General features: G+C 44.6%; 3 protein-coding genes, 1 long non-coding RNA gene and 2 other non-coding genes across 14 annotated transcripts; 5 read left to right on the forward strand and 1 right to left on the reverse strand.

The window, feature by feature from the left end:
- Nucleotides 1–1452: 1452 nt before the first annotated feature.
- On the forward strand, nucleotides 1453–3763 carry tha1 (threonine aldolase 1). The gene is made up of 6 exons (XM_085904611.1): nucleotides 1453–2026; nucleotides 2421–2504; nucleotides 2598–2686; nucleotides 2806–2991; nucleotides 3090–3227; nucleotides 3308–3763. The coding sequence occupies exons 1-6, from the start codon at nucleotides 1780–1782 to the stop codon at nucleotides 3761–3763; spliced, it is 1200 nt and encodes a 399-aa protein (XP_085760737.1). The 5' UTR covers nucleotides 1453–1779.
- Nucleotides 3764–4374: 611 nt separating this feature from the next.
- On the reverse strand, nucleotides 4375–4456 carry trnal-uag (transfer RNA leucine (anticodon UAG)). The gene has a single exon. It is a non-coding gene; the product is annotated as a tRNA-Leu (tRNA).
- A 198-nt stretch (nucleotides 4457–4654) lies between these two features.
- Nucleotides 4655–12132, forward strand: eef2k (eukaryotic elongation factor 2 kinase). 5 transcript variants are annotated; one of them, XM_085904497.1, is made up of 20 exons: nucleotides 4655–4818; nucleotides 4973–5254; nucleotides 5875–6133; nucleotides 6528–6584; nucleotides 7211–7311; nucleotides 8153–8213; nucleotides 8285–8322; nucleotides 8390–8561; nucleotides 8643–8792; nucleotides 8861–8993; nucleotides 9064–9191; nucleotides 9265–9463; nucleotides 9616–9674; nucleotides 9753–9830; nucleotides 9960–10016; nucleotides 10453–10584; nucleotides 10674–10862; nucleotides 10936–11060; nucleotides 11202–11380; nucleotides 11537–12132. In XM_085904497.1, exons 3-20 carry the CDS (start codon nucleotides 5891–5893, stop codon nucleotides 11644–11646), a joined length of 2211 nt encoding a protein of 736 aa, XP_085760623.1. In that variant the 5' UTR covers nucleotides 4655–4818; nucleotides 4973–5254; nucleotides 5875–5890; the 3' UTR covers nucleotides 11647–12132. The 5 variants fall into 5 exon arrangements, with proteins under 5 accessions (XP_085760623.1, XP_085760620.1, XP_085760622.1 ...); XM_085904494.1 differs by having other exon boundaries at nucleotides 4656–4818; nucleotides 9607–9674; XM_085904496.1 differs by having other exon boundaries at nucleotides 4656–4818; nucleotides 4973–5249; nucleotides 9607–9674.
- A 95-nt stretch (nucleotides 12133–12227) lies between these two features.
- On the forward strand, nucleotides 12228–12309 carry trnal-aag (transfer RNA leucine (anticodon AAG)). Its single transcript has one exon. It is a non-coding gene; the product is annotated as a tRNA-Leu (tRNA).
- Nucleotides 12310–12466: 157 nt separating this feature from the next.
- On the forward strand, nucleotides 12467–18715 carry polr3e (polymerase (RNA) III (DNA directed) polypeptide E). 2 transcript variants are annotated; one of them, XM_085903623.1, is made up of 21 exons: nucleotides 12467–12614; nucleotides 13510–13585; nucleotides 13665–13715; nucleotides 13835–13912; nucleotides 13985–14100; nucleotides 14366–14448; nucleotides 14561–14668; nucleotides 14742–14791; nucleotides 14886–15005; nucleotides 15083–15168; nucleotides 15479–15523; nucleotides 15604–15695; nucleotides 15864–15984; nucleotides 16058–16139; nucleotides 16264–16323; nucleotides 16449–16606; nucleotides 16677–16738; nucleotides 16953–17416; nucleotides 17742–17819; nucleotides 17920–18042; nucleotides 18121–18714. In XM_085903623.1, the coding sequence occupies exons 2-21, from the start codon at nucleotides 13547–13549 to the stop codon at nucleotides 18175–18177; spliced, it is 2073 nt and encodes a 690-aa protein (XP_085759749.1). In that variant the 5' UTR covers nucleotides 12467–12614; nucleotides 13510–13546; the 3' UTR covers nucleotides 18178–18714. The 2 variants fall into 2 exon arrangements, with proteins under 2 accessions (XP_085759749.1, XP_085759750.1); XM_085903624.1 differs by lacking the exon at nucleotides 12467–12614 and adding an exon at nucleotides 12708–12851 and having other exon boundaries at nucleotides 18121–18715.
- Nucleotides 18716–18828: 113 nt separating this feature from the next.
- On the forward strand, nucleotides 18829–24339 carry LOC147039702 (uncharacterized). 4 transcript variants are annotated; one of them, XR_015063303.1, is made up of 7 exons: nucleotides 18829–19001; nucleotides 19072–19534; nucleotides 20047–22307; nucleotides 22372–22487; nucleotides 23307–23387; nucleotides 23435–23481; nucleotides 23543–24339. It is a non-coding gene; the product is annotated as an uncharacterized LOC147039702 (long non-coding RNA). The 4 variants fall into 4 exon arrangements; XR_015063301.1 differs by having other exon boundaries at nucleotides 18837–19001; nucleotides 22372–23387; XR_015063299.1 differs by having other exon boundaries at nucleotides 18837–19001; nucleotides 22372–23481.
- Nucleotides 24340–25016: the final 677 nt, after the last annotated feature.

Here is a 25016-nt window from a genome sequence, read left to right on the forward strand (position 1 = left end):
GTTCGGCTTCAGAGAAGTCACGTGACTTCCCAGCGAGAAAGCGAGGGAGGGTGACGATGGTGGGGGAGACTGATGAGTGAAAAGGAGGTGACAGAAAGGGTAAAGCGAAGGTTTGGTGAGGGGAACGACTGAATGAGAGCTTGCTCAAGGTGGCGGATGAATGAGCGAGGGAGGGAGGACATCTTTGAATGAGCGGCAGGAACCCGCAAGGTCAGGTTAACCTCGGTACTGACGTGCTTCCTGGAAACGACGGGCTGCTTGTATGAAGATGATTCACAAAATTGCCATGAGACGCTTGTTCCTCTTGAAGTGGATAAGTAGTTGCGAGGAAAGCGCTTCAAGGATTCCATGGAAATATCTTTCATCCTTTTGCCCCGCCGCAAATGAACAGCTCATTCATCACTATTGGATTGGGATAAACTATAATGTAGCGTTTATATGCTTCAAATTGTGGGAGGAGTGTAAAAAAAAAAAAAAAAAAAATTCCCCATTTGTAAGTGACGCAATGAAGGAATCAAAATCACTGTGCAAAGTGCAGAACTTTCTGGTGTGTCCCAATATTACAGTCCTCACTTTACTGGACGGGTGACACATTCTGAGGGTTGGGCACCCTGAATTATGGAGCCTTGGGAAGTACCCTGAAAAGTCTCAGTGCGGGAAGGGTGAGTGAGGAGGGATGGGTGAATCGGAGCTTAATGCAAACCAGATGTGAGCAAGTCTCAAGCATTGATGTCAACACCTTTTAAGCAAAGAGCATCTTTGCCTCGATATGCGTGTGCGTGTGTGTGTGTGTGTGTGTGTGTGTGTGAAGACTTCCCATAAACACCTGCTTTTGTGCGGCAATTGATAGTGAAAGAACCAATGAAGGGTTGGGCTGGGGTGGGTGGGTCTATTTCAAGCCCCCCAACAGGCTTTATGGTTATTGGAAAGGCGTTGCCGTCTCGTCATTGCTTCTTCCCAGAAAGGGGTCAATATTTCTCCTGCTTCATTTCTGCCTTATTCAATATTTTTTCTCTGTGTGCCATGAAAGTCGCTGGCCACAAAGACTCGAGTGTGTGAGCCGTCACGCAGCTGGATGGCCCATTATATTACAAGCAGACGCCCGTTTACTGGCACTACGTGCGCGCGCACACGCTCTTATCAAGTGATTACAATCGCACAAGAGTGGGAAGTGCGTGCGTGCGTGTGCGTGTGCGTGCGTGTGCGTGCGTGCGACTGGAATTTGATCCAGTGGATTCACGAGTCCCACGCCAGTTGACGTTTTGACATGAGCAGCTGTACTGCAGTCAGTGCGCGTGTGTCGATGGCAGATGGTCCATAGAGGGCGCTCGTGAGCCACACCACTGACTATAGTCACCAGGTTTTAATTTAGTGCAGCAAATTACATTTGAAACACTATTTGCATGCGTCTATCATAGTTTTAACCCAGAAAACCATTGTCTTGGATTACTGTATATTTTACTGTATAATGCATAATATTGGTTGCTTTGCATTTTAGTGTTATAATTATTATGTTAACATTACGCTGGAACATTTAGTATACAAATATTTTATTTTAAAAAATATATATTTTGTATCATACAAGTACGTGTGCACTTATGTATGTTTGTATATTATAACGAGTATATGGCGCCACCCAGTGGACAATATTGACACGTGCAATTTTGACCAGCTATTCGGGCATCCGTTAACCGTCCTGCATGAGGTCAAGTAAATGATTATCGATGGAATCGATCCAAAGTTCAATCCCAATTTTTCCAAACTGTTTACGCTGCAGAAATGTCCCTCAAAACATTTTGTTGTAAGTTTCATTTTTGGGGTCGCGTCGTCGCTCTACCATATGCCGGAAAACGAAGTTACTACAACAGCGGGAGCTCCGGACCATCCGAATCCTGCAGGGCGACTCATGGACGGGTTGTGGACCTCCGCAGCGACACGGTGACCAAACCAGGACCAGCAATGCGTCGGGCCATGGCTGAGGCCGAAGTCGGAGACGATGTGATGGGCGAAGACCCCACAGTGAACGGTAGCTTCCAATTACGAGTTAGTTAGCCCGGTAACCAGCTAGCACCGAACACTCTTCTTGTGTATTAAACTATCACTTAACAAAAAACGAGCCTTGATGTTTTGGTTTTATTTATTTAAATTAGATTTTTAATTTAATAAAAGAAAAGAAAAAAGAAAGCCTGAATATATATGATTATCTTTTTAATTGTTTACCGTTATGAAATTAGGATTTTTAATTTAGTAGTAAATAAATAGCAAAACATGAGCAGGATTTATTTATTTATCTATTTATTTATTTTCATTTTATTTTCACATAATTGGTAATCTTTTGTTACTATTACGGCACATTTTCATTCCAAATACATCACATAGTATTACCATGCATGAAAAGGATTTTGGCCTATTTATTGCAGAGTTGCAGAAAATTGCAGCTAACCTGTTTGGAATGGAGGCAGCGCTCTTTGTCCCCTCGGGAACAATGAGTAACCTCATCGCAGGTGATTTGAAACACTTTATTCTCAAATATTTTAGTTTTTGGTTGGGGGGTCTGGATAGAGGTTTAAATGACCATCATGCTTCGGTCACGATAGTGATGGTGCACTGCAGGGAGCGCGGCGATGAGATAATCGTGGGGGACCGATCCCATTTGCACATCTACGAGCAGGGAGGCAGCGCTCAGGTAAACTGAATTTAGATTAATTGTGTTTATATATGTCATATATTTACATAATATACCTGTGTATGCAAATTATATCGTCTTTTTTGAATGCATGGCTTTTTATGTTGATGTCGACACAGCTCGCCGGCGTCCACGCCGCGACAGCCACCACTCTCGCTGACGGCACCTTCGACCTGGACCAGTTGGAATCTAAGATCCGCCACGAGTACCCGGACCCCCACTACCCCCGTTCGAGACTTATCTGCGTGGAGAACACGCATAATATACAAGGAGGACGTGTCATGCCGCTTCGCTTCCTGCAAGAGGTGTGCGAGTCTATCCATTTATTTATGCAACTGCAGATGAGTTAGCTGCCGTTTTGGTTAATGGCTCCTCGACATCCACGTGTGTTCTCTCTCCGAAGGTACGAGCTCTGGCCGACAAACACGGCCTATCAGTGCACATGGATGGCGCGCGCCTGATGAACGCTGTAGTGGCACTGGGGGTCCCGGCGACGGACATATTGCAGCACACACATACTGTCAGCGTGTGTCTCTCCAAGGTGACATTTACTTGTTAGTCATGAGAAGGTGAGCTAATCCTAGAAAGAAATTACGGTAGTTGTGTGTGTGAATTTAACAGGGACTGGGTGCCCCGGTAGGAACTATGCTGGCTGGGCCCAGAGATTTGATCTCCCAGGCGGTGAGGTGCCGTAAAGCTTTGGGGGGTGGGATGCGTCAGGTCGGCATTTTGGCAGCGGCAGGGAAAGTGTCTTTGCTGGACATGGTTGAAAGACTACAGGAAGATCATGACAACGCAAGAACCTTCGCTCGAGGTGTCTTTGAGAACCCGCACACAATCCTGCTATCTGTCGCCATGACAGCAAAATGTTTTCCCCTTAACAGCCTTGCAAACGTGCGAGCCGCACATGTTTGCCGTGGACATGGCGGCCGTGGAGACAAACATTCTGCGATTCGGAATCCAAGAACCCGCCTTGAGTCCCACGGAGTTCTGCGACCGCATGGCCAAAGTCGGAGATGGAGAGGAAGACGCGTTGGGCCAGGGAGTACAAGTCCTCATGTACCCTTATTTTCGTAATTCTGTGAGAGCCGTGTGGCATCTGGGCATATCGGCCCAAGATACGCAACTGGCCATCAGGAAATTGCAATTTGTCGCCCGTCAGTGCTTGAAGAATAAACAATAAAGGGGCTTGTAAAATGTTTGCAAAGTCTCTTATATTGAGAATCTCTTGAAAGACAAGCATAAACAGAAGAACTTTTATTTGATCATTTACACATCAATGAATAAATCAACAAATTGTTGAATAAGATAAATTAAATGAATTTAATTAATTTTTTTTTTTCTCAATTATAATCAATAGGAGTAAAATTAAGTTACAAATGACATGTATTTATTATATATTCACATATTTGAACTTTTTTCCACCCAATCTACAGCCAACCTGGATAATCTGTTCTTTTTTCAATTCAAATGAAGCCATTCACCACAAAATAATGGCCTATTATAACCTAATATATGTCCATGAATTTTAAATCCAATTTTTGCATTACTTTTAATGACATAGTTTTACTATAGCCAGCTACGTCCAAAGCATGGTAACAATAGTATTATTCATCAACAATCGAATAAGTTTAGACGTTTACCTTTATATGTTTCTTTTTTTTTTGGACAAGTGTAGAAAAATGTACTGGCAGCGGTGGGATTCGAACCCACGCCATCGAAATGACTGGAGCCTAAATCCAGCGCCTTAGACCACTCGGCCACGCTACCGTGGACGGTGAAGTAAGCAAATATTAGTCGTTACATGTGTGACTTAAAACTCGAATGGTTTCGTTTCACAATGTAACCACGTTTTTATGTGTCGAATCCGCAAATCCGAAATATAATGAAGCAGCAGCAAGGGAAAAGACAGAAGTCGAGGCAAATGGTGTCTGTTGAAATGACACTGTCGAGGCAGGGCATCAAGGGATTTTCTTAGACAAAGGCTTTGAAAAAAAAAACGATTAAGTGTAAAAATACAACAACTGCAAAGTGACGGGGGTCTACTTGGCTTTCAAGTGTACATGTGCGACCATTTCCGCGACACCATACAAAGCTCTTCCGGGTTTCGAATTATACATCTCTCCGTGATGGTAGGTGTTTAAAAGTGTCACCTTTTGTATAAAATATGTCAAATGTGTTGAATTTATTAAATAGGTTCCATTGCATCAATTTATTTATGCATTTATTTATGACTGCCTCTCTTGTGGGGGCGTTTGTTTTGTCCTTTCCCTGAAAAACCTGCAGACTGCGTGGGGCGGGGCTGTCACTGAACACTGTTGTTACGTGCGGACGGTCCATATCGGTGTGGCGGCTGGTGGAGAAGCCCTCCCATCGAACCGCTTGCCTCGGGACCCAAAGGGCTCGCAGGAGAGGCCGGGAGGAATTCGTCGGGGAGAAATCGTCAAACTGCGTGACAGCTTATCGCCGAGAGAGTTTTTTTTTTTTTCTTTCTTCCCCCCCCCCCTCCGACTCGAGGAGAGCGCTTGCTCAAACAAACGCCTGTCACACTGTCAAGATCCAGGTTTGGTGGGTTCATTTAACGCATGCGTTTCATTTTGGATGAATCTTGATGCCCGTTTCGAATGGAGTGTGGAGATTCCCTTTACAGTATGCTTGCAATTGAATATAGTGTATCCATGACAAGCATGGTCAAATTTTGTCCCAGCTGCAGCACACTATTCAAAACATGCAGAATCAGCTTGCAGAATGGTACAACAGGGTGGAGTTTTCCCATATCACTCCATGTTTGCATATACTACTTCCTTTTCGATCTATTTTATCTTCTTTTGACATTTTATCTTGTGTTCTGAATGCCCTTTTATTTATATTCTTTGGACATTTTAGCTTGTGTTCTGAATGCTCTTTCTATTAAACAGTTCTTAGGTTCAGGTTTTTTTTTTTTTTTTTTTACTTCCTGCAGCCATATTTGGTCTTGAGGGGGGGGGGCTGAAGTAGATGGAATATCAAATAAAATGCTGGAGGGCCTTCACTGGAGCCACAGAAATTTCTGACAGCGCCTTTACCATTTATTAATATATTGCATGCTTTGAATGGGGAGGAAAGTTGCACAGTCTGGTGAACTAATAAAAGTTAATTGTTGCTGTTCCACCACTTACAATAATGTAGTCTTTTTTTTTTTAATTTAGCACATCGGTGGACACGATGGAGGACGAACTGATGTTCAGCATGGAGGAGGAGGGCAGTAGCAGCAGGTCCTCGGATAAAAGGAGTACGCCCAAACATCGGGTGTCCTCGCTCACCGACGACGATGACGGTGAGGAGGACGACGCTTTCATCTGCTCCATCCTGGACGACCCTGTCCGAGACATCTGCCAGTACATGCAGAACATAGTCAACAACCACCAGCTTTCAAACTCACTGCCCAAGACAGAATTCTTGTACAGGGTGAGGATCCGTCGCCCCCGTCATACATCTTAAATCCTAAGTGATTCTCATTTGTCCCTAGTGGGGAAAAAAAAAAATACACAAAAGTGCTGTAAAATATTTTGTATTTGTAGCCACTTTAAAAAAGTTTTGAACAAGAAAGCACCTACACAGAATATACTAGAAAGTGTGACATTTTTTGCTGCATGCTTTGCATTTAGTGGACACAAAAATGAAATTCACTAGACAAAATATATTTCATTGTTTTCAATGGGATTTTTTTGTCACTAGGAACAAAATGTGTCTGGGTTTTTGTGTGTGTAGCTTTGCTGAAGTTTTAAAGTTTGTCTTGTTGCATTTTGTGCTCTGCTGATGAAAAGTGGTGCGTTTTCTCCACCTTTCCCCCCCCACATAGAATCAAACAGAGCATTTGGCGGAAGGTTCGTACCACGTTTTGTCTGAGAGTGCACGGGTATGTTATACAATTTAAATTACTATTCTGTATCGTCCTCTCACTACTGATACTCTTGAATCTTAATCATCTTTCCGACTGTCCTTCACTATTTTGGGATGTCTAGTTTCCTGTAACCTTTCATATTTTTCTCTTTTCTGTTCTCATCTTTATTTTTGGGAACTGACACTTCATTAAATCCACTCGTATAGGGTTAGTAGTTAGTTAGTGAACGTGGCGACGTACGAGGGAGACGTGCGCCTTGCCCCCGAGCGGTAATGCATGAACTTACTTGACATGATGAACGACCAACCCCGCCCGTTAGGGAAGTTATTTTCGGACACGGGTGCAGATGACTGCGAGAACTCACACAACGTGTCATCCAACATGCTTCCTAGACCAATACAAACAAGTTGTACTTGCGCTTGTTTATCTTGGTGTGTCTTAAAGTTCACCAAACCAACTCATTAAAAAAAAAAAAAAAAAGTCAATCTGGCGTTGTAATGATCAAAAGAGTGCAACACTTTAGTTTTTTAGATTACAGGAATAAGTTAGAAATGTCTAAAAATCAGTTTCTATCCACTTTGAACACACTTTTAAAAAAATACAAGCTCATTTTAATTTATGTCATGTGCTTGTTATGACAGGAGACATGGAAAAACGCTATTATGAAGGCCAAAGCCATGCCGGACCCCTGGGCCGAATTTCACCTGGAGGACAAAGAGACCGAACCCTGTTTGCGCTACAGGTGGGAAGAACATTTTGAAAAGTTTGTGCTACCAGTCAAGGGTATGACATCATCTTGTCTACATGTACTTGATCTCCTTTATTGCTTACATTCTTGCAAGCAAAAGGAGAAGTGCTATTTTGGGACACTTTTCGCTTGTGAACAGGAAATGAGTACATTTACAATGTAAAAATAGAATTGCTCCTTTGACCTAATTTCTTTTTACATTCTTACAACCAGTATGAGAAAAGAGACGAAGCCCAACGCTCGCATCTGGCTCAGACACGTAGCGCCACAAAACGTATTTGGCAGACGCACAATGCAGGAGGAGTTTATTTCACATTGAATGTTTTGTATAAGCCACTCCGAGAAGGAGAAATTGAAGGAGTGGCGGCTATTCATGTGCTCTCCTCCTGCTCCCCTTTTTTTTTTTTTAATGGCCACTTTAGTATCGCGGAGCCAAAGAGTACATTGTGTTCTCTGCAAGGCAAAAACAAGACTTGAAATGTTTGTGGAGTTGAGTTCCTCCATTTTGAACTCATTCCCCAAGCTCACATCAGTGCCAAGATAAACAGGCACGCTAACCTGCTGCTACGCATACACGGAAGGTGGCAAAGATTAACTTTGGAGATTATTCCATTCACTTGTCTAAATACAACATTTTTTCCATTATAGTCAGATGCTTTAAAAATATACATCATGCCATTTTCAGTGTGTTTTTTTTTTTTTTAAATAAATATTGACTGGCTTTTTTTTTTTATTACTTACAACCCTTTTGTGCATTAAAAATATTAGATGCATCCATTTTCTGCTGTAGCCAGCTATTTATTGCATATGCTTTAACAATCAAAATGCATTGCAGGTATAACGCCATCACAGGCGAGTGGGCCCAAGACCGAGTCCACATCAAGATGGCTGCACAGGTATCAATTATCAATGAAGAAAGATGCAGTTTCATTCTACTTAAGACTTCTTATCCTTATCTCCAACACAGCCATTTGGCAGAGGAGCCATGAGGGAATGCTTCAGAACGTAAGTGGAACGAGTCGAGCACCCATGTTTATGTTTTTAAAGCCGTAAAACTGGTCTCGGCTCTCAGGAAGAAGCTGTCCAGCTTCTCGCACAGCCACAACTGGAAGACTGCCTGCAACTACGTGGCCAAGCGTTACATGGAGACGGTGGACCGGAATGTCTACTTTGAAGATGTCCGGCTCCAGATGGAGGCTAAACTTTGGGGTGAGGAGTTCAATCGCCACAGGCCTCCCAAACAGGTAGATGAGACCTCGTGACAAAATTACGCTTTGAGGCAGAGGAGGCCGTAACATCTGGAAATGTTTCCATACGTTGGCCAGGTGGACATCATGCAGATGTGCGTGGTGGAGATGACCGAGAGGCCTGGAAAGCCGCTCTTCCACTTGGAGCATTACATCGAGGGCAAGTACATCAAGTATAACTCCAACTCAGGCTTTGTGAGGGACGACAACATCAGACTGACACCGCAGGTGAGTTGATGGCAAAACTGCCAAATATTTCTGCCATTTGTGAATCTTTCAATCTGATCTGTTGTCAGGCCTTTAGTCACTTCAGCTTTGAGCGTTCTGGCCACCAACTGATCGTAGTAGACATCCAGGGCGTTGGTGATCTCTACACCGACCCTCAGATTCACACAGAAAAGGGATCTGACTTTGGCGACGGGAATCTGGGTACGTCTCTCTACTTTTTATCATCAGGTTATCAGATACGGTAAATTCAAAGAATCTTTTGCGTGGCCAGGCGTGCGAGGTATGGCGCTCTTCTTCCACTCTCATCTCTGCAACAAGATCTGCAAAAGCATGGGCCTGACGCCTTTCGACCTGTCCCCGGCCGAGAGGCAGCAGCTGGACTGCACCAACAAACTTCTGGTTGGCGGCCGCCCCTTGCTCGGAGCTTCCAACCCGCCTCAGCTCTCCTCACCTTGCCCTTCTCTCACGTTAGAAATCAGCCAAGACGGTGCTGAGAGGCTGCGAGGAGCAGTGCGGTTCCCCTCGCGTCCGCACCATGTCCGGCAGCCGGGCGCCGCCGCTGCTGTCCCGCCTGTCCGAGACATCGTCAATGGACGAGAGCATGAGCGACACGGACTCGGTGCCCTGCTCCCCGCTGGTGGCGCCCGCCTTCATGGCAAGGTCTCCGGCCGGTGTGTATCCCAACTATTGCTAATTCAGCCATTATTTTTCCAGTAAGGACTCATTTAATCGATCATGTCAAGTCAGTTCGAACTTCACTATTCAATACTCCCAAAATGTCTCCAGGAAGTGAACATGCACATTTATTGGTCAGCTTTCGCAGGGTTATCCTTCACCGGGATGTACGAGCAGGAACGAATCGACAACGCAGGGGAACACAGGGTAACCAGATTCAACTTTTTATGGTGGAGTCCAGCGTGCTGAAGTCTCACTTTTTTTTTTTTTTGTCTATGTGTGTAGGAGTCGGACAGCGGCGGGGACAGCGGATACCCCAGCGAGAAGAGAAGTGAGGGAGATCCCAACGACCGCCCAGATGGGGTAAACGATCCAACACAGACGTATTTATGTTCAGAATTTGTAACCCTGCCGCAGTTGTGTATTTTACTCTCTTTTTTTCTCCACACGCAGTCGTTTTTATGATGCATGTCTTATCTCAAAACACCGTAGGCCCGCCACCACTACCAAAGACATTATTCTGAGTCGGACGAGGACAGTGTCAGACGGGTAAAGAAACATACGCGACGCCGGTGTGCTGTATTTAATCGACTGATTGTCATCACATTTCACCTCTCCCTTGTTTGTGCACTAGAGGGCGCTGGTTGTGATACAGAGAGCCTAGGAGAACTTCAATTCAAACAAAAAGCATGCGTTCCATAACCTTTTGTCCATGTAGTGTTGATCCATATTGACATATTTGGTTGCACTTGTAACATACCAAAAAATCAAACCAACCATCTTCCTCCTGCGTTATTGTGTGTGTGTGTTGTGTCTTTGCCTTTGTTGCCATGTGTGTGTGCTCCCCATTCATACCTGCGACGTGCTCCTCAAGTTAATCAAGTAGAGGGGTACATCTAGTAGAGAGTGCTTCATCGATGGTGGCGCCATTGAGAAGTCGCCAATAAACTGTTTGTGTGTATGTCTGTGTGCATTTTCCACACAGCTGACGGAAGAAAAGTGGAGCTTCTTCCACTCATCCCGCGCTCACGTGCACAGATCCTCCTGCGTTGCCACTGAGATGGAGCGACTCAACTCGCTAATGCAGAAGCGTATAGGGCAGTCTATCCTTGGAAAGGTGAAAAGACAAAACTAAGAAAAAATTGTCCACACGGTCCCCAAAAAATATAGATACGGTGTTGTGATTTGAACATTGCTGGTGTCCAGGTTCACCTGGCCATGGTGCGCTACCACGAGGCGGGACGCTTCTGCGAGAAGGACGAGCAGTGGGATGAGGATTCGGCCATGTTTCATCTGGAGCGAGCCGCCCAGTGCGGCGAACTGGAGGCCATCGTGGCCATCGGCCAGTGCTGCCTGCAGCTTCCCCACCACATCCTGCCCAATATGGAGCTGGAGGTGCCACGTCCTTGTCCTGTCTCTTTTCTCTCTGACCTTAGTTTGACCGTTAAATTTGTTGCGTCGCTTTTAGGACAACGCTGGAAACAGAATGAAAGGCTTCAAGTATCTCCTGCAGGCTGCCGAAGCAGGCGACCGATCATCCATGATCACTTTGGCCCGAGCTTTTGACACGGGTGTTAATCTGTCGGCAGACAGGTGGGTAGAGCTCATTGAGGCCTATGTGAAGATGTTGTAACACTGCCCTCTAGAGGAAACTCTTGAGTGGTGCAAAATGTTTCTTGACTATCGACGTAGCCTCGTTGCATTCACTTTTTTTATTTTTTTTTATTGCAACAGACATCAGGACTGGCAGGAGGCAATACGCTGGTACGACAGCGCGTTGAACATGGATGAGCACGACGAGGGCGGCGAATTCGACGGCATGCAGGACGAGCCTCGTTACCTCCTGCTGGCCAGGGAGGCTGAGATGTTTATGGTGGGGGGCTACAACCTCACGGCAGACCCACAGAAAGCAGGTGAGAGCCACGTAGAGAAGCCATAACAATATAGTCAACTTTTACAATTGCTTACACATACCGCTAGATGGCGGCAAAGCACTATATGAAGCTTCTTACTTGAACATACTTGTTTGGCACCAAGATCATAAGATTGAACCCCATCTTTCCCTGCAGGTGACCTGTTTACAGAAGCCGCAGAAGCTGCCATGGAGGCCATGAAAGGGCGCTCGGCCAACCAGTACTACATGAAAGCCGAAGAGGCGTGGGCGCTAGTAGAGGAATAACTTTTACCACAAAAGAAAAGCACTTCAAGTGTCCCGCCTGACCCAAAACCAGTTGCGTTTACATCATTTTTTATATAACAGGTTTTTAGTTAACAGTGCTTTGCGAGTTTGCATGTTTAATTAAGCCTTCCAGCATTTAAGCATCATCGGGTTTTCTGAGCAAGATTCTCTTTGTTGAGGGAAAGATGATTTCCATGTTGAGTTTGTCTTCTGTGAATGTCGTTCATGGAGCCAAATCCAATGCAATTGTTTACCTAACACATTACTATTAGAAGAGTGTGTATGAAAACAGTAATTACTTATGTGACTGTAAAAAAAATAAAGTTTGCATTGAATTTTATGAATTCTGTCATCCTAGTGAGGAAATGTTCAGAAATTGGATGGATAAGGTGCATAATTATTGTAGAATTTGGGGCAAATTTGTGGTTTGTCCGTTAAGTCGAACAAACCAAAAAATATGTCTTTTGCAGCAGGTAAACCCTCTAATGACAATTATTATAAGGATTTTATTTTAGCTTTAAAAAATCACCGATTTTGTTTTGCGCGATTTTATTACTTGTTTGGATCCCGTTATATTCAACGGTAGCGTGGCCGAGCGGTCTAAGGCGCTGGATTAAGGCTCCAGTCTCTTCGGGGGCGTGGGTTCGAATCCCACCGCTGCCATTACTTTTGGATTCGTATCTATTGAAAACACACATTTAAATTTCTACATTTAAAATAGCCCCCCCCCCCCCCTCGCTTCTGACAAGTTTTCACGGATACAATAAACAAAAGACAAAATTTATATTCTAATATTTCATCACCCGCTTTGCATTGTGGGCTCGTCTCCGCTCCCCACGTGTCTTATGTGGAATCGAGTCAACATGGTTCCCACTTCATGTGTGTTTGTGCTTCTTCCACTGTGCTGTCCGCGTTGTCGGACAGATGTCACGTTTTTGAGATAGCTCAACACACTCGGCAAAGTACAGGTAACCGTATATCACGATGGTACAATATTCAGGGAGGGCTAATTTACGCTTAAAAGCAGGCCCCGTCCGCTAGCTTGATGTTATTTCAACCGGCGTGTGTGAGGCAAAGCTAGGTAGCTAGGCTAAAGTTGCTAACCAGTGGCTACTTTAACGTTAACTCATTCGTCACGTGTACGAATGTTACTAAAACATAAAACTTTACGTGGTCTTCGTGCAGCTGGTTTTAAAATACACACGGTGTGATATTTTGCTACCTGTTTTTTTACTAGTTTGACGGAGTTTAGTACAGGCCCTCTGGACAATTTGCTGTGTTTTGCTATTGTGCTAACACACCTCAAAATGTATATATTTTGGGAGAATAATGATTCAAAAAGCATTAGAATCAGTATTAATCGCTGCCCAGGGTTGTGAGTTAGATTGTTGAAATGTTTTTAGACCTTGGAATGTAATTTGAATTCGATTACGGGGCCTTGCATCATCATTTTGACCTCATCATTATCAGTGTTTACCTGCTTCCCTCAGCATTTTAGCCCTGAGCCATCACGTAAATGTTATTATTAGACTAAAATACAGATTTATCACGTATAGTAGTTGATTTCCTTGCAGTTGAAACATTGTTTGCGCTGTTGCTGCCCACAGATATGCGGGAAATGATCATTTAAAGCGGTTTTGTCTCCTTTTGAAATTGACATGGAAAATTGAGTTTTGGACGTTTTTTTTGCGCAAATATTTGGTGCTCTGTATTATCTGTCCCCCATATCAAACAAATCCTAAAATTTGTGTCTGCCTATTTTCAAATAAGTGTCTACTGTAATCATGAACGACACCTAATTGCTCTGTGCAGAGAGACTGTTTTTAATTGTTAAAAAAATAATAATACATGTCTCTTTTAAAGGTTGGATTCACTCTCCTTATATCACCTTCCCTAAAATATGGCCAGCGGGGATGACGACGACCCCATTATAGAGGAGGTATGTGCTCAGCGGAAAATCAAAAACACTTGCTGGTTAGTCAAGCGGCACTGATCACTTTTTTTTTTTGCCCTTGCAGATCGATGTCTATCTCGCCAAAAGCCTTGCAGAGAAACTTTATCTACTCCAGGTAGGTTTAGTTGGTATTGCATCCCATGCAAATGAGTTGCCGCCATGGCCTATGGAAGGTCTTTATCTAAAATAGCTGATAGCTGAATTATAATCATCATTAATTATCTCGCATTTCAGTACCCCGTGCGACCATCCGCCATGACCTATGACGATGTCAACATTCTGGCTGCTAAGATCAAAACGAAACAACAACGGGTAAAATGAAAATCTGATTTTACTTTAAAACTATTTCCTTTAGTCTTAATTGTGGTGCTGGCTTTTTGTTAGGTGGAGTTGCAGATGGGTATTGACACCAAGAGCCCCAACTACTGCCGCAGCAAGGGCGAGCAGATTGCACTGAACGTGGACGGCACTGGCTATGAGGAAAGCAACACATATTCAGTGTATGTTAAGCGCTGAGTTTACCTTGCTAGCGAGCATTTTGACTGTGTCGTGTGTTATGCTGAAACATCTCCACTAGATGTCGCTGTGCACAATTCAGAAACACAGAATTGCCCTTTTCCACTCCTTAAGGAAATTTCTAACCATGTGTATTTTCATGCTTTCTTTGGTGTCACTGAACAAAATTATTTTTCTTATTGTATTCAATAAAACAGCAATTAGGAGGTAGTGGAAGTCAATTCTCAGTCATTGATGTCTTTTGTGCAGGAAACTGATGGACAATCAGACCTTCTCGTCTATCCAGGCCACCACCAACACTTCCCGATACGCCGCTGGCATCTTTCGAAAAGGTCTCAATTTGTTGTGTTTCTTAAAAAAAAAAAAAAAAAAACTCGGTGGAACCATTTGGTTCTTTCTGATTAACTCTTCCAAAAGCTTTGATTGAATTGTTGTTGTGCACAGGTGAGCTTCACTTGACACCGCTGACAGGAATCCTGCAGATGAGGCCCAGCTTTGCATACCTGGACAAGGCCGATAACAAAACCCGAGAGCGAGAGGCGGACAACGAGGGTACCACTTTAGTTTTTCCGCCCCTCTATTTCTTTTTTCTTTTCTTCCATTTGCTGTATTCCCTTCCACACAGGTGGAGACTCATCCCAGGAAGAAGGCGAGGAAGAAGCCAAATCCGTTTCGGTGAGTGCTCGCGTTCAAACAAGTGCCACCCCATTAACTCAAAGCTTGTCACAATCTAACTTCGCAACCACCCTGACCCCCCTCGTGCCCTCAGGTGAGGTATGCTCGGCCAGAGTCGGAGCAAGCGCGGCAGAGGAGGATCCAGTCGTATGAGTTCCTCCAGAAGAAGCAGGCCGAAGAGCCGTGGATCCATTTGCAGTATCACGGTGTCAGGGTAACACGTCACCACGAGTAGCCGCCAAGTATCGTCAGACTTGCTACTAATACGTCCGCCATTTTGTTTTGCTTCAGGACGGGCGGTCGGAACATGAACGTCAGTATTTGTTCAGTCAGCATGTGGACACCTCTGACAACACTGAGCTGGTTAAAACGCCCAAGTGAGTTCTCCAACACGTCTTTTACGTCTAAGTTGCGGAGTGGATTTTCCTCAATGTGCCCTTTGGACCATTTATTTACTCAACTCAGATATTTCTCTTCCACAGTATTAATCAAATACATGAGGTCTAGGCCGTCGTTATATAAACTTAGCAGACCTTTCAATAGTTATACTGGTGTCTTGAACATAAAATGGAGATCCATTACAATCTGATGTCTCCATAAAAAGAAAACAAAATAATACAGCATCATTGTTCATTTGGATGACTTTCTGTACGTTGCGATAACTATGAAAATTCTTTGTCCCTTCAGGGAGTACCTTACTATGCTGATGCCACCTCTAGCAGAGGAAAAAGTGTAAGTCTTCATCTTTTATTTCTCACTGTCGTTTTTGGCACAAGGATGTTCACCACCCGCCGTCTTGTTCTCCACCCTAGCGTGAAGCCGGTCGGCCCGAGCAACGTGCTCTCCATGGCCCAGCTGCGCACACTGCCGCTGGGCGAGCAGATTAAGACGCTGATGAAAAACGGTGAGCGAACAACACAAATGAATGCCATTAGCGATCGCGTGCATTTACGTTATCAAGACAATAGGGACTGTTTCTGAATATTTGTACAGTCTCAAGTCACAATACGATAGTTACACATCCCGCTTGCTGCCTTGTATTTGTCTTTGTCCCTGTGGGCAATGTCTGCAGTCAAGGTGATCCAGTTTGCGAGTCTGATGGGCCTTTTGGCGTCAGGCACCGACTCTACCGCAGTGCTGCGCTGCATCCAGCAGGTGGCGCTGCTAGTCCAGGGCAACTGGGTGGTGAAGAGGTATAACAAGGCCCAGCTAGCTCAATGACAATCAGATCTGGCTTGGTTTCAAGCTTTCGGTGTGTCCTTTCAGTGACGTCCTGTATCCCAAAAACACGTGCAGTCCGCACAGCGGCGTTGCAGCGGATGTCCTTTGTCGGAGCCGAGACTTTGTGGTGAAGAATTTTTACGTTGTTTAAGTTTGCTTGAAAACATTTGTGAAGCCTTGGAATTATCTGCATGTCTCCATACCTCACTCATAACATGTGATCTGATATATATATATTTTTTACTTAACAGATGTGGCGGTTTACGCTGGAGCGCTCCCTGATGAGGAAGGAAGTGGCGGCCGTGATTAAAGTAAGCCCTGGCGATTTAATTAGCCTTATGTGGCTACCTTGAGAAATCAATCTGAACAAAACAAAAGATGCTCAAACTGAATGATTCAGGTGAATGTAATGTAAATGTGTTTCCTCTCTTTGCAGCTTCCTCCAGAGGACGTGAAGGATTTTCTGGAGCAGGTGGCGGTGCCGCGTGTCAACCGCGGCTGGGAGTTCCTGCTTCCCGCAGACACCAACTTTGTCAAGAAGCACGCCGACGTGGCCCAGCGGCAGCACATGCTGTGGCAGGGCATCCAGAGCAAGTGGGTCGTGCCACATGTTTTCCCCGAGGAAATTCTTTCAACTTATATTTTTGGTCTCTTGACTTTCAAGGTTGGAAAAGGTCTTCCACTTCTCAAAGGACGACTTTGTGCCAAAGAATTCCCCGCAGCCTGGTGCGTAGTGAGCAGCTTCACGCAGTATAATCAGTGACAAGTGAATAGAAAAATGTAAATGTCATTGCGGCTTCTTTAACACTTGAGTTGAAAATACCGGAGCCAAATCACTTTTTGTTTTATTCAAATAATTGGACAATAGAGCTGATTCAGATTCTCACGGTATGGTATTTGGAATATCAGTATCGTAAGCTTTGGGTGTGTGCTCTCACAGCGCCGGTCCACATCAGTGGAGAGCAGCGTCTCAAGTTGGCCAAGGACCGTGCGCAGGAGAAGCAGACTTCTCTCCAAAAGGGTCTAGACGCCAAGCGAGCAGGAAGCAGCGGCTCCGACGTCACCATCAAACAGGAACCCCCTAGCGACGGCGAGCCCGAGCCCATGGACACGTCCTCTCCTCCGCCGTCCTGTTCGGGCATCCCTAACGGCTCGCTCAACGGCTACGCCGGGACGGAGTGCGTAAACGGCGGCACCCTCAGTAACGCGCCCTCGCCGCGACTGCTGGACTTTGTGACAGAGACCTTCGGGAAGAAACCCGTTTTGACGCTGAATGAGCTCAAGAGGCTCTTCAGCCTCCACCTGGCCACCGTGCCGGCGGGGCGCATTCCTTTCGGACCCGTGTCGGACCACATGCTGCAGGACGCCGTGCTGCTCAGCCGCTGCAAACGGATCATGGTGCCTGTGCGTATTTTTAAGCTTTTAGAAAAAAATCCAATTTCACCAGACTCTCTTTTAGTAATTTCAGAAAGCTACTACTTTTGAATTTTGTTTGCTTTGAAATGTTCTTAAATCTTTTGGTTGCAAATGTGTTTAAACGTCAATAGTACATTCTTTTAACAATTTTGATTTCAAAGTAGCTTATTTTGTTCTGTGAATGTTATCAGGGGTTCTATTTGTTAATGCTTTTCGATTTTTGTGGGAAGCACATTGAGTTGCGCTTTAAATGAAATATAAATACATATCGTTGCCTTGCCTAAACCTAACACTGTTTCTCCTCTAAATGTAGTTCCCCGCTTTGACCACAGCTTCTGCCGACGAGCAAAAGGTCTTTGGCTTGTGGGAAACCGGAGAGGACGTGGACAAGGTAAACGGAAAGGATGGGATGGACAAGCTCCACTGTAAGAAAAGTAATCAAAAGCTAATTTTTATTAAAAGTTCATTTATTTCCCCTGGGGTGAGAGCAGCACCGGCGCCTGCTCTACGAGATGTTCACCAAATCGTACCACGTGAAACGAAGCGCAGTGCAAGCCCGGCTCGATGAGGAGTTTGGCGAAGTCCCCAAGGCTGACGTGGACCGGTTGCTCAAGGTGAGCACTTTCTACCGAGACGGGTATCGGGTTCTTTCATCTGTATATAATTTTAAAAAATATATATTTTTGAATCAGGAATGCTGCACCAGTTATGCCGGCATGTGGTACCTGAAGGGAACCATCCAGTCCTGACCCAAGCAGCCCGCCCCCAAGGGTACTTTTAGCCAAACACAGTGTCCCAAGGGAGCGCGGCCGAGGTGAGAGCCGGTCGCGGCTGGTCACGACAATGACGCCATCGTCTGTCGCTGGGAACGATGAAAAGAGGTGTTTGAAGGAGAAACACGCGAAACAGAAAATGCCTCATTATTTAAGGGTTATTTTCTTTCTGATGGACGTTTTTGAAGGCAAAACGGCTGCCATTTTGTGTTCATCTATTAACGTGGACATACTAGAATGCAGCAATTCACAAGACACAAGTAGCTTCAGTCATATCAATCACCTGAAGGCACTTTTTCTTTTATCACTAACCCCAAAACGAGACTGAAACCGTTCAAAGGTTCATTTCCAATTGATCGCATCGCTCGCTGCCTGTGGTCAGAATGGCAGTGATTCAAAAGACGGGACAAACCTTTGACAGCTGCATTTTGTTTTCTTTTCGATTGAATGGACAAAAAAACGGTTGTGGCTGATCAATAAAATTAAATCATGAAAAAAAATTTGAGGAAAGACGTCATGATTCATCAGTTTAGTGAGTGGGTCAGCAATTGATGTAAATATTAAAAACTGGAACAAAGGCCGAGCCTACGCGCTCTCTCTGCAATGATTGCAAGGTTGTCAAAGCAGTCACCTGGTGGCGCTCGTGTGCAAAGCAGCGTTGGGCAAGCAGGAGAAGAAGGTTGCCATGGATTGGCGGACGTGACGTCAGGTCCTTTGGTAAATTGCAGGCCGGTGTGCACGAAAGGAGTCATTAAATACAGGTGAGCAAAATGGCGTCTACCCGCGTGGCCACTTCTCAGGTAGGTCTGCTCCCGAACAAATGTTTGTCGTTTGTTAGCGGCTCTCACGATGCCTTTTTGCTTGTTGCAGGATTTTCATAGTTGAGGACAGCTCCAGCGTTCGAGAAAAGCACAGTAAAGTCACAGTTCACTTTGATTTGCTGCAGGTAGCACGGTGGGCTCTTTGGTTTTTGGACAGCTCTTTTTTTCCCCTCTTTCCCACGTGGTGGTTTTTATTGGGGGTTGAGTGCAAATGTTTGTTCGACAAATTGTTTCTTGGTTCTGTTGAAGATTGAGTGGGGTTTTATTCGACGTTTTCATACAAACTTTTAGATGTGCTTTTCGCCAAACATTGTTGCGAATTCTTATGAAAATCTAATATTCGTCCACTTTCGGTATTGGGCTACTCGAGGTTGATATATGAAAAATTCATACCTAAAAAATGTTTGCAAACATTTTTTATTTTGGGTTTCCGCCCATACGCGCCCTTTTTTGGACACCTGAGCCATTCCAACTATTTTGGACTGCAGACTTGGATCGTGTTTGGACTTCAGGTAGGTTGCGATTGGATAAGAAAATGTCCCGTCTTGTGCACTTGCATCGCTAACATAAACTTAATGAAGCTATTTGTATAGATGTTAATTGACTTTATTCCGTCATAATGGCGCAGCTCCTGCTGCAGATACGATGCCGCAAGTATACGGCGGATGGGAAAATGTTCCGGCTTGTGCACTTGCATTGCCGATGAGTAATTTTGAACAAATTTTATTTGGCCATAATGGTGTCGTTCGTGCTGTACATACGATGCTGCAGCTACATGCAACGCTCTCCTCCCGAAACTGCCTGTTAAATATGTACACTTTTTCTCTTGACATTGGCTTTTTTTATTTTGTAGTCGTAAATTGGCTACTGCAGCTTTCTTATATTAAGCGAGAAGCAAGATTTGAGGAGGTTTCGGTGAGGACAGAGAAAATGCTTTTCAAAATGAACTGAGTTCATCTGTGGTCATATTCTCATGGCAATTAAAGTTACCAACGCACAATTAATGGTGATGTGTGATTTGCAGGCTGGAAGAGGAGCCGAATGGCATGAGGAAAGGACCGATTCCACACCTAGTCAAGAATCAAGCAACACGTAAAAGTTGATGTGTGGGGATCATGTGACCAGGAGGGGCAAGTGTGGAGCTCTGGGACGCGCTTTGGTTATGGGTGCAGCACGCAAAAGTTGACGTGTGGGGATCATGTGACCAGGAGGGGGCAGTGTGGAGCTCTGGGACGAGCTTTGGTCATGGGTGCACAACGGAAAGGTTGCAGGAGTGGACAGTGTTTGGGGGTCTGATGGTTGGACTTGCTTAAGAGGTGCTCATTGGTTGTGGCTTGTCTGGATCCAGAGCAGCGTTGTCTTGTGCTAGGAATGCCATTGACGGCGCATTGTAACCTTTGGGGGAGGACATCGTCACGTCGATGGACACAAACAAAACTTTGACGTGGAGCCGAATGTCCAATTTTGCAATATAATTTGTATCATTTTGTATTTTTCTAACCTACCACTGTCGTACTTGCGTTCTTTGTTCCCCCCTCGGTGTAAGGCGGCGTTGGAGCGAGCTGGTCCACGAGGTGCCGGAAACACAAATAAAACTTTTACCTGGCGCCAAATGTCCAATATTGTGATATGACTTGTTGACTATTGTAACATTTTGTTTTTCTAACTTACCACTGTCGTACATGCGTTTTTTGTTCTCCCCTCAGTCTGAGGCGACGTTGGAGCGAGCCGGTCCCGAATGTCCAATTTTGCAATTTAACATGTAACATTATGTCCTTTTCTAACCTACCACTGTCGTACTTTCGTTCTTTGTTCCCCCCTCGGTGTAGGGCGGCGTTGGAGCGAGCCAGTCCACAATGTGCCGGAAACACTAACAAAACTTTTACCTGGCGCCAAATGTCCAATATTGTGATAGGACTTGTTGAGTATTGTAACATTTTGTCTTTTTCTAATTTACCACTGTCGTACATGCGTTCTTTGTTCTCCCCTCAGTGTAAGACGACGTTGGAGCGAGCCTGTCCCGAATGTTCAATTTTGCAATATAACTTGTAACATTGTCTTTTTCTAACCTACCACTGTTGTACTTGCATGCTTTGTTTCCCCCTCGGTGTAGGGAGGCGTTGGAGCAAGCTGGTCCACGAGGTGCCCGAAACACAAACAAAACGTTGACGTGGCGCTGAATGTCCAATTTTGTGATATGACTTGTTGACTATTGTAACATTTTGTCTTTTTCCAACTCACCCCTGTTGTACTTGCGCTCTTTGTTTCCCCCTCAGTGTAGGGCGACGTGAGAGCGAGCTGGTCCTGAATGTCCTATTGTGCAATATAACTTGTAACATTTTGTCTTTTTCTAACCTACCACCGTCTTACTTGCGTTCTTTGTTCTCCCCTCAGTGTAGGGCGATGTTGGACAAAGCCGGTCCACGAAGTGTCGGAAACACATACAAAACTTTTACGTGGAGCCGAATGTCCAATTTTGTGATATGACTTGTTGACTATTGTAACACTTTCTCTTTCCAACTTACCACTGTCGTACTTGCGTTCTGTTTCCCCCCTCAGTGTAGGGCGACGCTGGAGCGAACCGGTCCACGAGGTGCCAGGAACACAAATAAAACTTTGACGTGGAGCTGAATGTCCAATTTTGTGATGTGACTTGTTGACTATTGTAACATTTTGTCTTTTTCTAACCTACCACTGTCATTCTTTGTTCTCCCCTCGGTGTAGGGCGGCGTTGGAGAGAGCCGGTCCCGAATGTCCAATTTGGCAATATGATTTGTCACATTTTGTCTTTTTTTCTAACCTACCACTGTTGTACTTGCGTTCTTGGTTCTCCCCTCAGTGTAGGGCGACGCTGGAGCGAACCGGTCCACGAGGTGCCGGAAAAAACAAACAACACTTTGTCGTGGAGCTGAATGTCCAATTTTGCAATATGACTTGTAACATTTTGTGTCTTTCTAACCTACCACTGTCAAACTTGGGTTCTTTGTTCTCCCCTCGGTGTAGGGCGGCGTTGGAGAGAGCTGGTCCTGAAGGTCCAATTTTGCAATATGACTTGTAACATTTTGTATCTTTTTCCTAACCTACTACTGTTGTACTTGCGTAGTTTGTTCTCCCCTCGGCGTAGGGCGACATTGGAGCAAGCAGGTCCACACAAGGAACCACTGTCGAGGGTGCTCAAGACATGACGCGAACACCGCACTACTCATTGCATGTTCTGCTGTTTGCAGGCTGGATGCTAAAGGGGGACGCCCGACCCAACCGAGAGTAGCTAGCCGCTGTGATCAAGTAAGCAAGTGAGCTTCAACTTGGGGTGTTCTTTGAGTTTCTGACATTGTTTATGTTTCTGCAGATGGCGACTGGGACACGACACAGTGATCAGAGGTGGACCGCTTTCCCGGCTGGCCAGGTGGCATCACTCTAAAGTATCCTGCAGCCAAATTCTGAGGGAGACCTGCTTGCCTGGAGGTGTTAACCTGCGCAGCGTCAATGCGTGAAAGTTTTTTTATTTATTTATTTTTCTTCACACCAGTGGTGTCCAAACGTCTGTTTGAGGGCCGCATACTGAAACAAATTCAAAATTCTTTGACACAAATTCATTTAACACTAATCAATCACGACATTTTGCTGATAAGTGTTAATATTTTGTGCTACTGCTACAAAACGGTTGTTCATTTTGAAGGTTATTCATGTGGTGTCTTGATCAACCTGACCTTGACACAGCAAAAATGAGGATGAAATACTAATAATGTATGTCTTTGTCTGAGAGTGAAAATTTGAACAGATGATTTGACTTGTAAACAGCATATCTTAAGATTTGATGCCGTTGATCAGTCGTCTTTTGGCGCTCGCCTAGTGGCCAGTGTCCAATGGCCTTTTGTGGCAAATGGCCCCTAGGCTGCCGTTTGGACACCAATGGTGCAAGTGTGTGTGGGGCTGCACGTGTATTGGAAAACTGCCGTTTGGTGGTCTGTTAGACATGTATTTGAAGAAACAAAAGAAATGTTTAAATGTGGCAATTGAAACAAGCTCAGTGTTCTCTTGCCTAACTAGTATTTTAGAAGATGGCAAGTTAAAGTTAAAGTCAAACTGATCTCATTCAGATCAAATAGTTCATTTCCATCCCAAGTTTTTGTGACTTTGCGCAATGCAATGGTCTGGCCCAAACTGTCAGATCACTGATTTTCCAACATGTTGTGCAGCCCTGATTGAGTGCAAACGCGCAGCGACGGCAAGCGACTGCGCAAGCGACCGCGCAGCCAGACTTTTCTGCTTGTGTCTTGCGAGGTGGAAGAGAAGCAGCAAAAAAAAACGCAGAACTGGCGGACGGAGGCCACAAGACCCAGGATTGGCGAGCAAAGGAAGAAAGTGGGTTCCCCCCTTGCCAAAACCATCACAATATGTCTGCCTTTCAGGGTTGCTGGATGAGCCTACACCGAGAGGGACTGGACTGTGAAACCAGGTAATGAGTAAGTGGATAGAAGTGAACCGCATGCAACTGAGTGCCGGCTTTCTTTTTGCAGTTGTGCGAGGATGAGTTCAAACGTCGGAGACCGGCCCAAAGCTTCGGCGGGATTTCGCCCGTGACGTGCAGCCCACACGAGGCGGGTGCAGATATGGCGAGGCCGGGAGGGCAAAGTGGCCAGTCAGCATTTAGGGGAGAGTATGACTTTATTTTTCCCCTTTGCGCTTTCTTTCCCTCCACTTTTTCACTGGGTGTGCACACTGTGTCTGCATGATGCTTCTCTTGTCATCGCTGTGTCATTCTGCAATATTGTTTTAAAATGTTTTTCAATACATGGAGTGAACTGTAAAGTTTGTACTGTAATTGCGTGTGCCGCTGTACCTGAATTAAATTGTGAACTGAACTCAAGTGGTCCATTTTAAACATTGGCAGGTGAAGGCTATAATGCCTATTTTGAGATAAATGACAGTTGAAACAATCTCTACGATAAGGAAACGATAAATCTCAAACTGAGTCTAAATTTGTCAAATTAAATATGCAATGTCGGACATTCATTTTTATGACAAAGGAAAGCTGTGTAAATTCAAAATTGTTGACAAAAGCCCAGTAGCATGAAATAGACCAAATTGACAAGTGTATGGTAAGTGTCAAAACCGTCGACGTTGAATATCTTTTTGCAACCCTGCCATAAAATGGCCACTGAAGTCAGAATTTTGATCCATGTTGATGCATATTTTTTTGTAAGAGGAAAATCTCTTGTGAATGAATTGTCACAGGGGTGTTTGTGAATAAAATCAACTTGGGTGTGTATAGTTCCTGTGGGTGGTGTTTGTAAATTAAGTTAACTTTGGTGTGTCAGTTGTCATTCATGATGGGCCTTAGTCGATGCTGCATTTCTTGAATTTGAAACTGATTGCATGTTTTGTTACAAGTCTTAACATCTTTATTGGCTGTCCGACTGCGAAGTAGGTGTGATCTTGTACAGTCCAGAGTGATGGTACTTTGAATATATCAACATATGTAACTTAATGAATCTCTGCCCTCCATTCAAAACACTTAGTCACATGATGCGTAACAACACTGCCAACCTTGGTACCAGTACTGTGTGCTACCAGCCAGTTCAGAGTTTAGCCTTTAAGAACACGTGAGTAAAGGCCACACTGCAACCTGCTTAGTGAGTCAGAGGTAATTATAATAGTCGTATTTATTAGATTGGCCTTCTCAGACAGATTAGATCACAGGTGTCAAACGCAAGGCCTAGGGGCCAAATACAACAAATTGTGCATCAAATTCGTGTCATTACTGGAATTGCAAGTTGTGTTCACTTATATATTTTTAGATGTATATTTGACCAGATTTTACTCGTATGATTTGAAAACGAGTTATTTGGCAATTTGTTTTGTAGCTTTTACTGTATATAATATGAGGTGCTCATACATTTATTTGGGTTGAGAGATATAATGGCCCTCGGAAAAGAAGCTACGACTACACTGCGGCCCGCGAAAAAGCCTCGAGTTTGACACCAGTGGGTT

Source organism: Syngnathus leptorhynchus, chromosome 22 (genome assembly GCF_054491065.1).
Source record: "Syngnathus leptorhynchus isolate UIUO chromosome 22, UIUO_Slep, whole genome shotgun sequence".
NCBI classification, from domain to species: domain Eukaryota; kingdom Metazoa; phylum Chordata; class Actinopteri; order Syngnathiformes; family Syngnathidae; genus Syngnathus; species Syngnathus leptorhynchus.

Excerpts from the sequence above, each read along its gene's own strand:
- tha1 (XM_085904611.1), top strand. The coding sequence starts at position 1,780 with ATGTCCCTCAAAACATTTTGTTGTAAGTTTCATTTTTGGGGTCGCGTC. Across the intron at positions 2,505-2,597 it reads AATGAGTAACCTCATCGCAG|TGATGGTGCACTGCAGGGAG; the intron begins GTGATTTGAAAC and ends CGGTCACGATAG. Across the intron at positions 3,228-3,307 it reads TCAGCGTGTGTCTCTCCAAG|GGACTGGGTGCCCCGGTAGG; the intron begins GTGACATTTACT and ends TGAATTTAACAG.
- polr3e (XM_085903623.1), top strand. The coding sequence starts at position 13,547 with ATGGCCAGCGGGGATGACGACGACCCCATTATAGAGGAG. Across the intron at positions 13,716-13,834 it reads AGAAACTTTATCTACTCCAG|TACCCCGTGCGACCATCCGC; the intron begins GTAGGTTTAGTT and ends CTCGCATTTCAG. Across the intron at positions 16,739-16,952 it reads AAAGAATTCCCCGCAGCCTG|CGCCGGTCCACATCAGTGGA; the intron begins GTGCGTAGTGAG and ends GTGCTCTCACAG.
- eef2k (XM_085904494.1), top strand. The coding sequence starts at position 5,891 with ATGGAGGACGAACTGATGTTCAGCATGGAGGAGGAGGGCAGTAGCAGC. Across the intron at positions 6,585-7,210 it reads TTTTGTCTGAGAGTGCACGG|GAGACATGGAAAAACGCTAT; the intron begins GTATGTTATACA and ends TTGTTATGACAG. Across the intron at positions 9,831-9,959 it reads CCAACGACCGCCCAGATGGG|GCCCGCCACCACTACCAAAG; the intron begins GTAAACGATCCA and ends AAAACACCGTAG.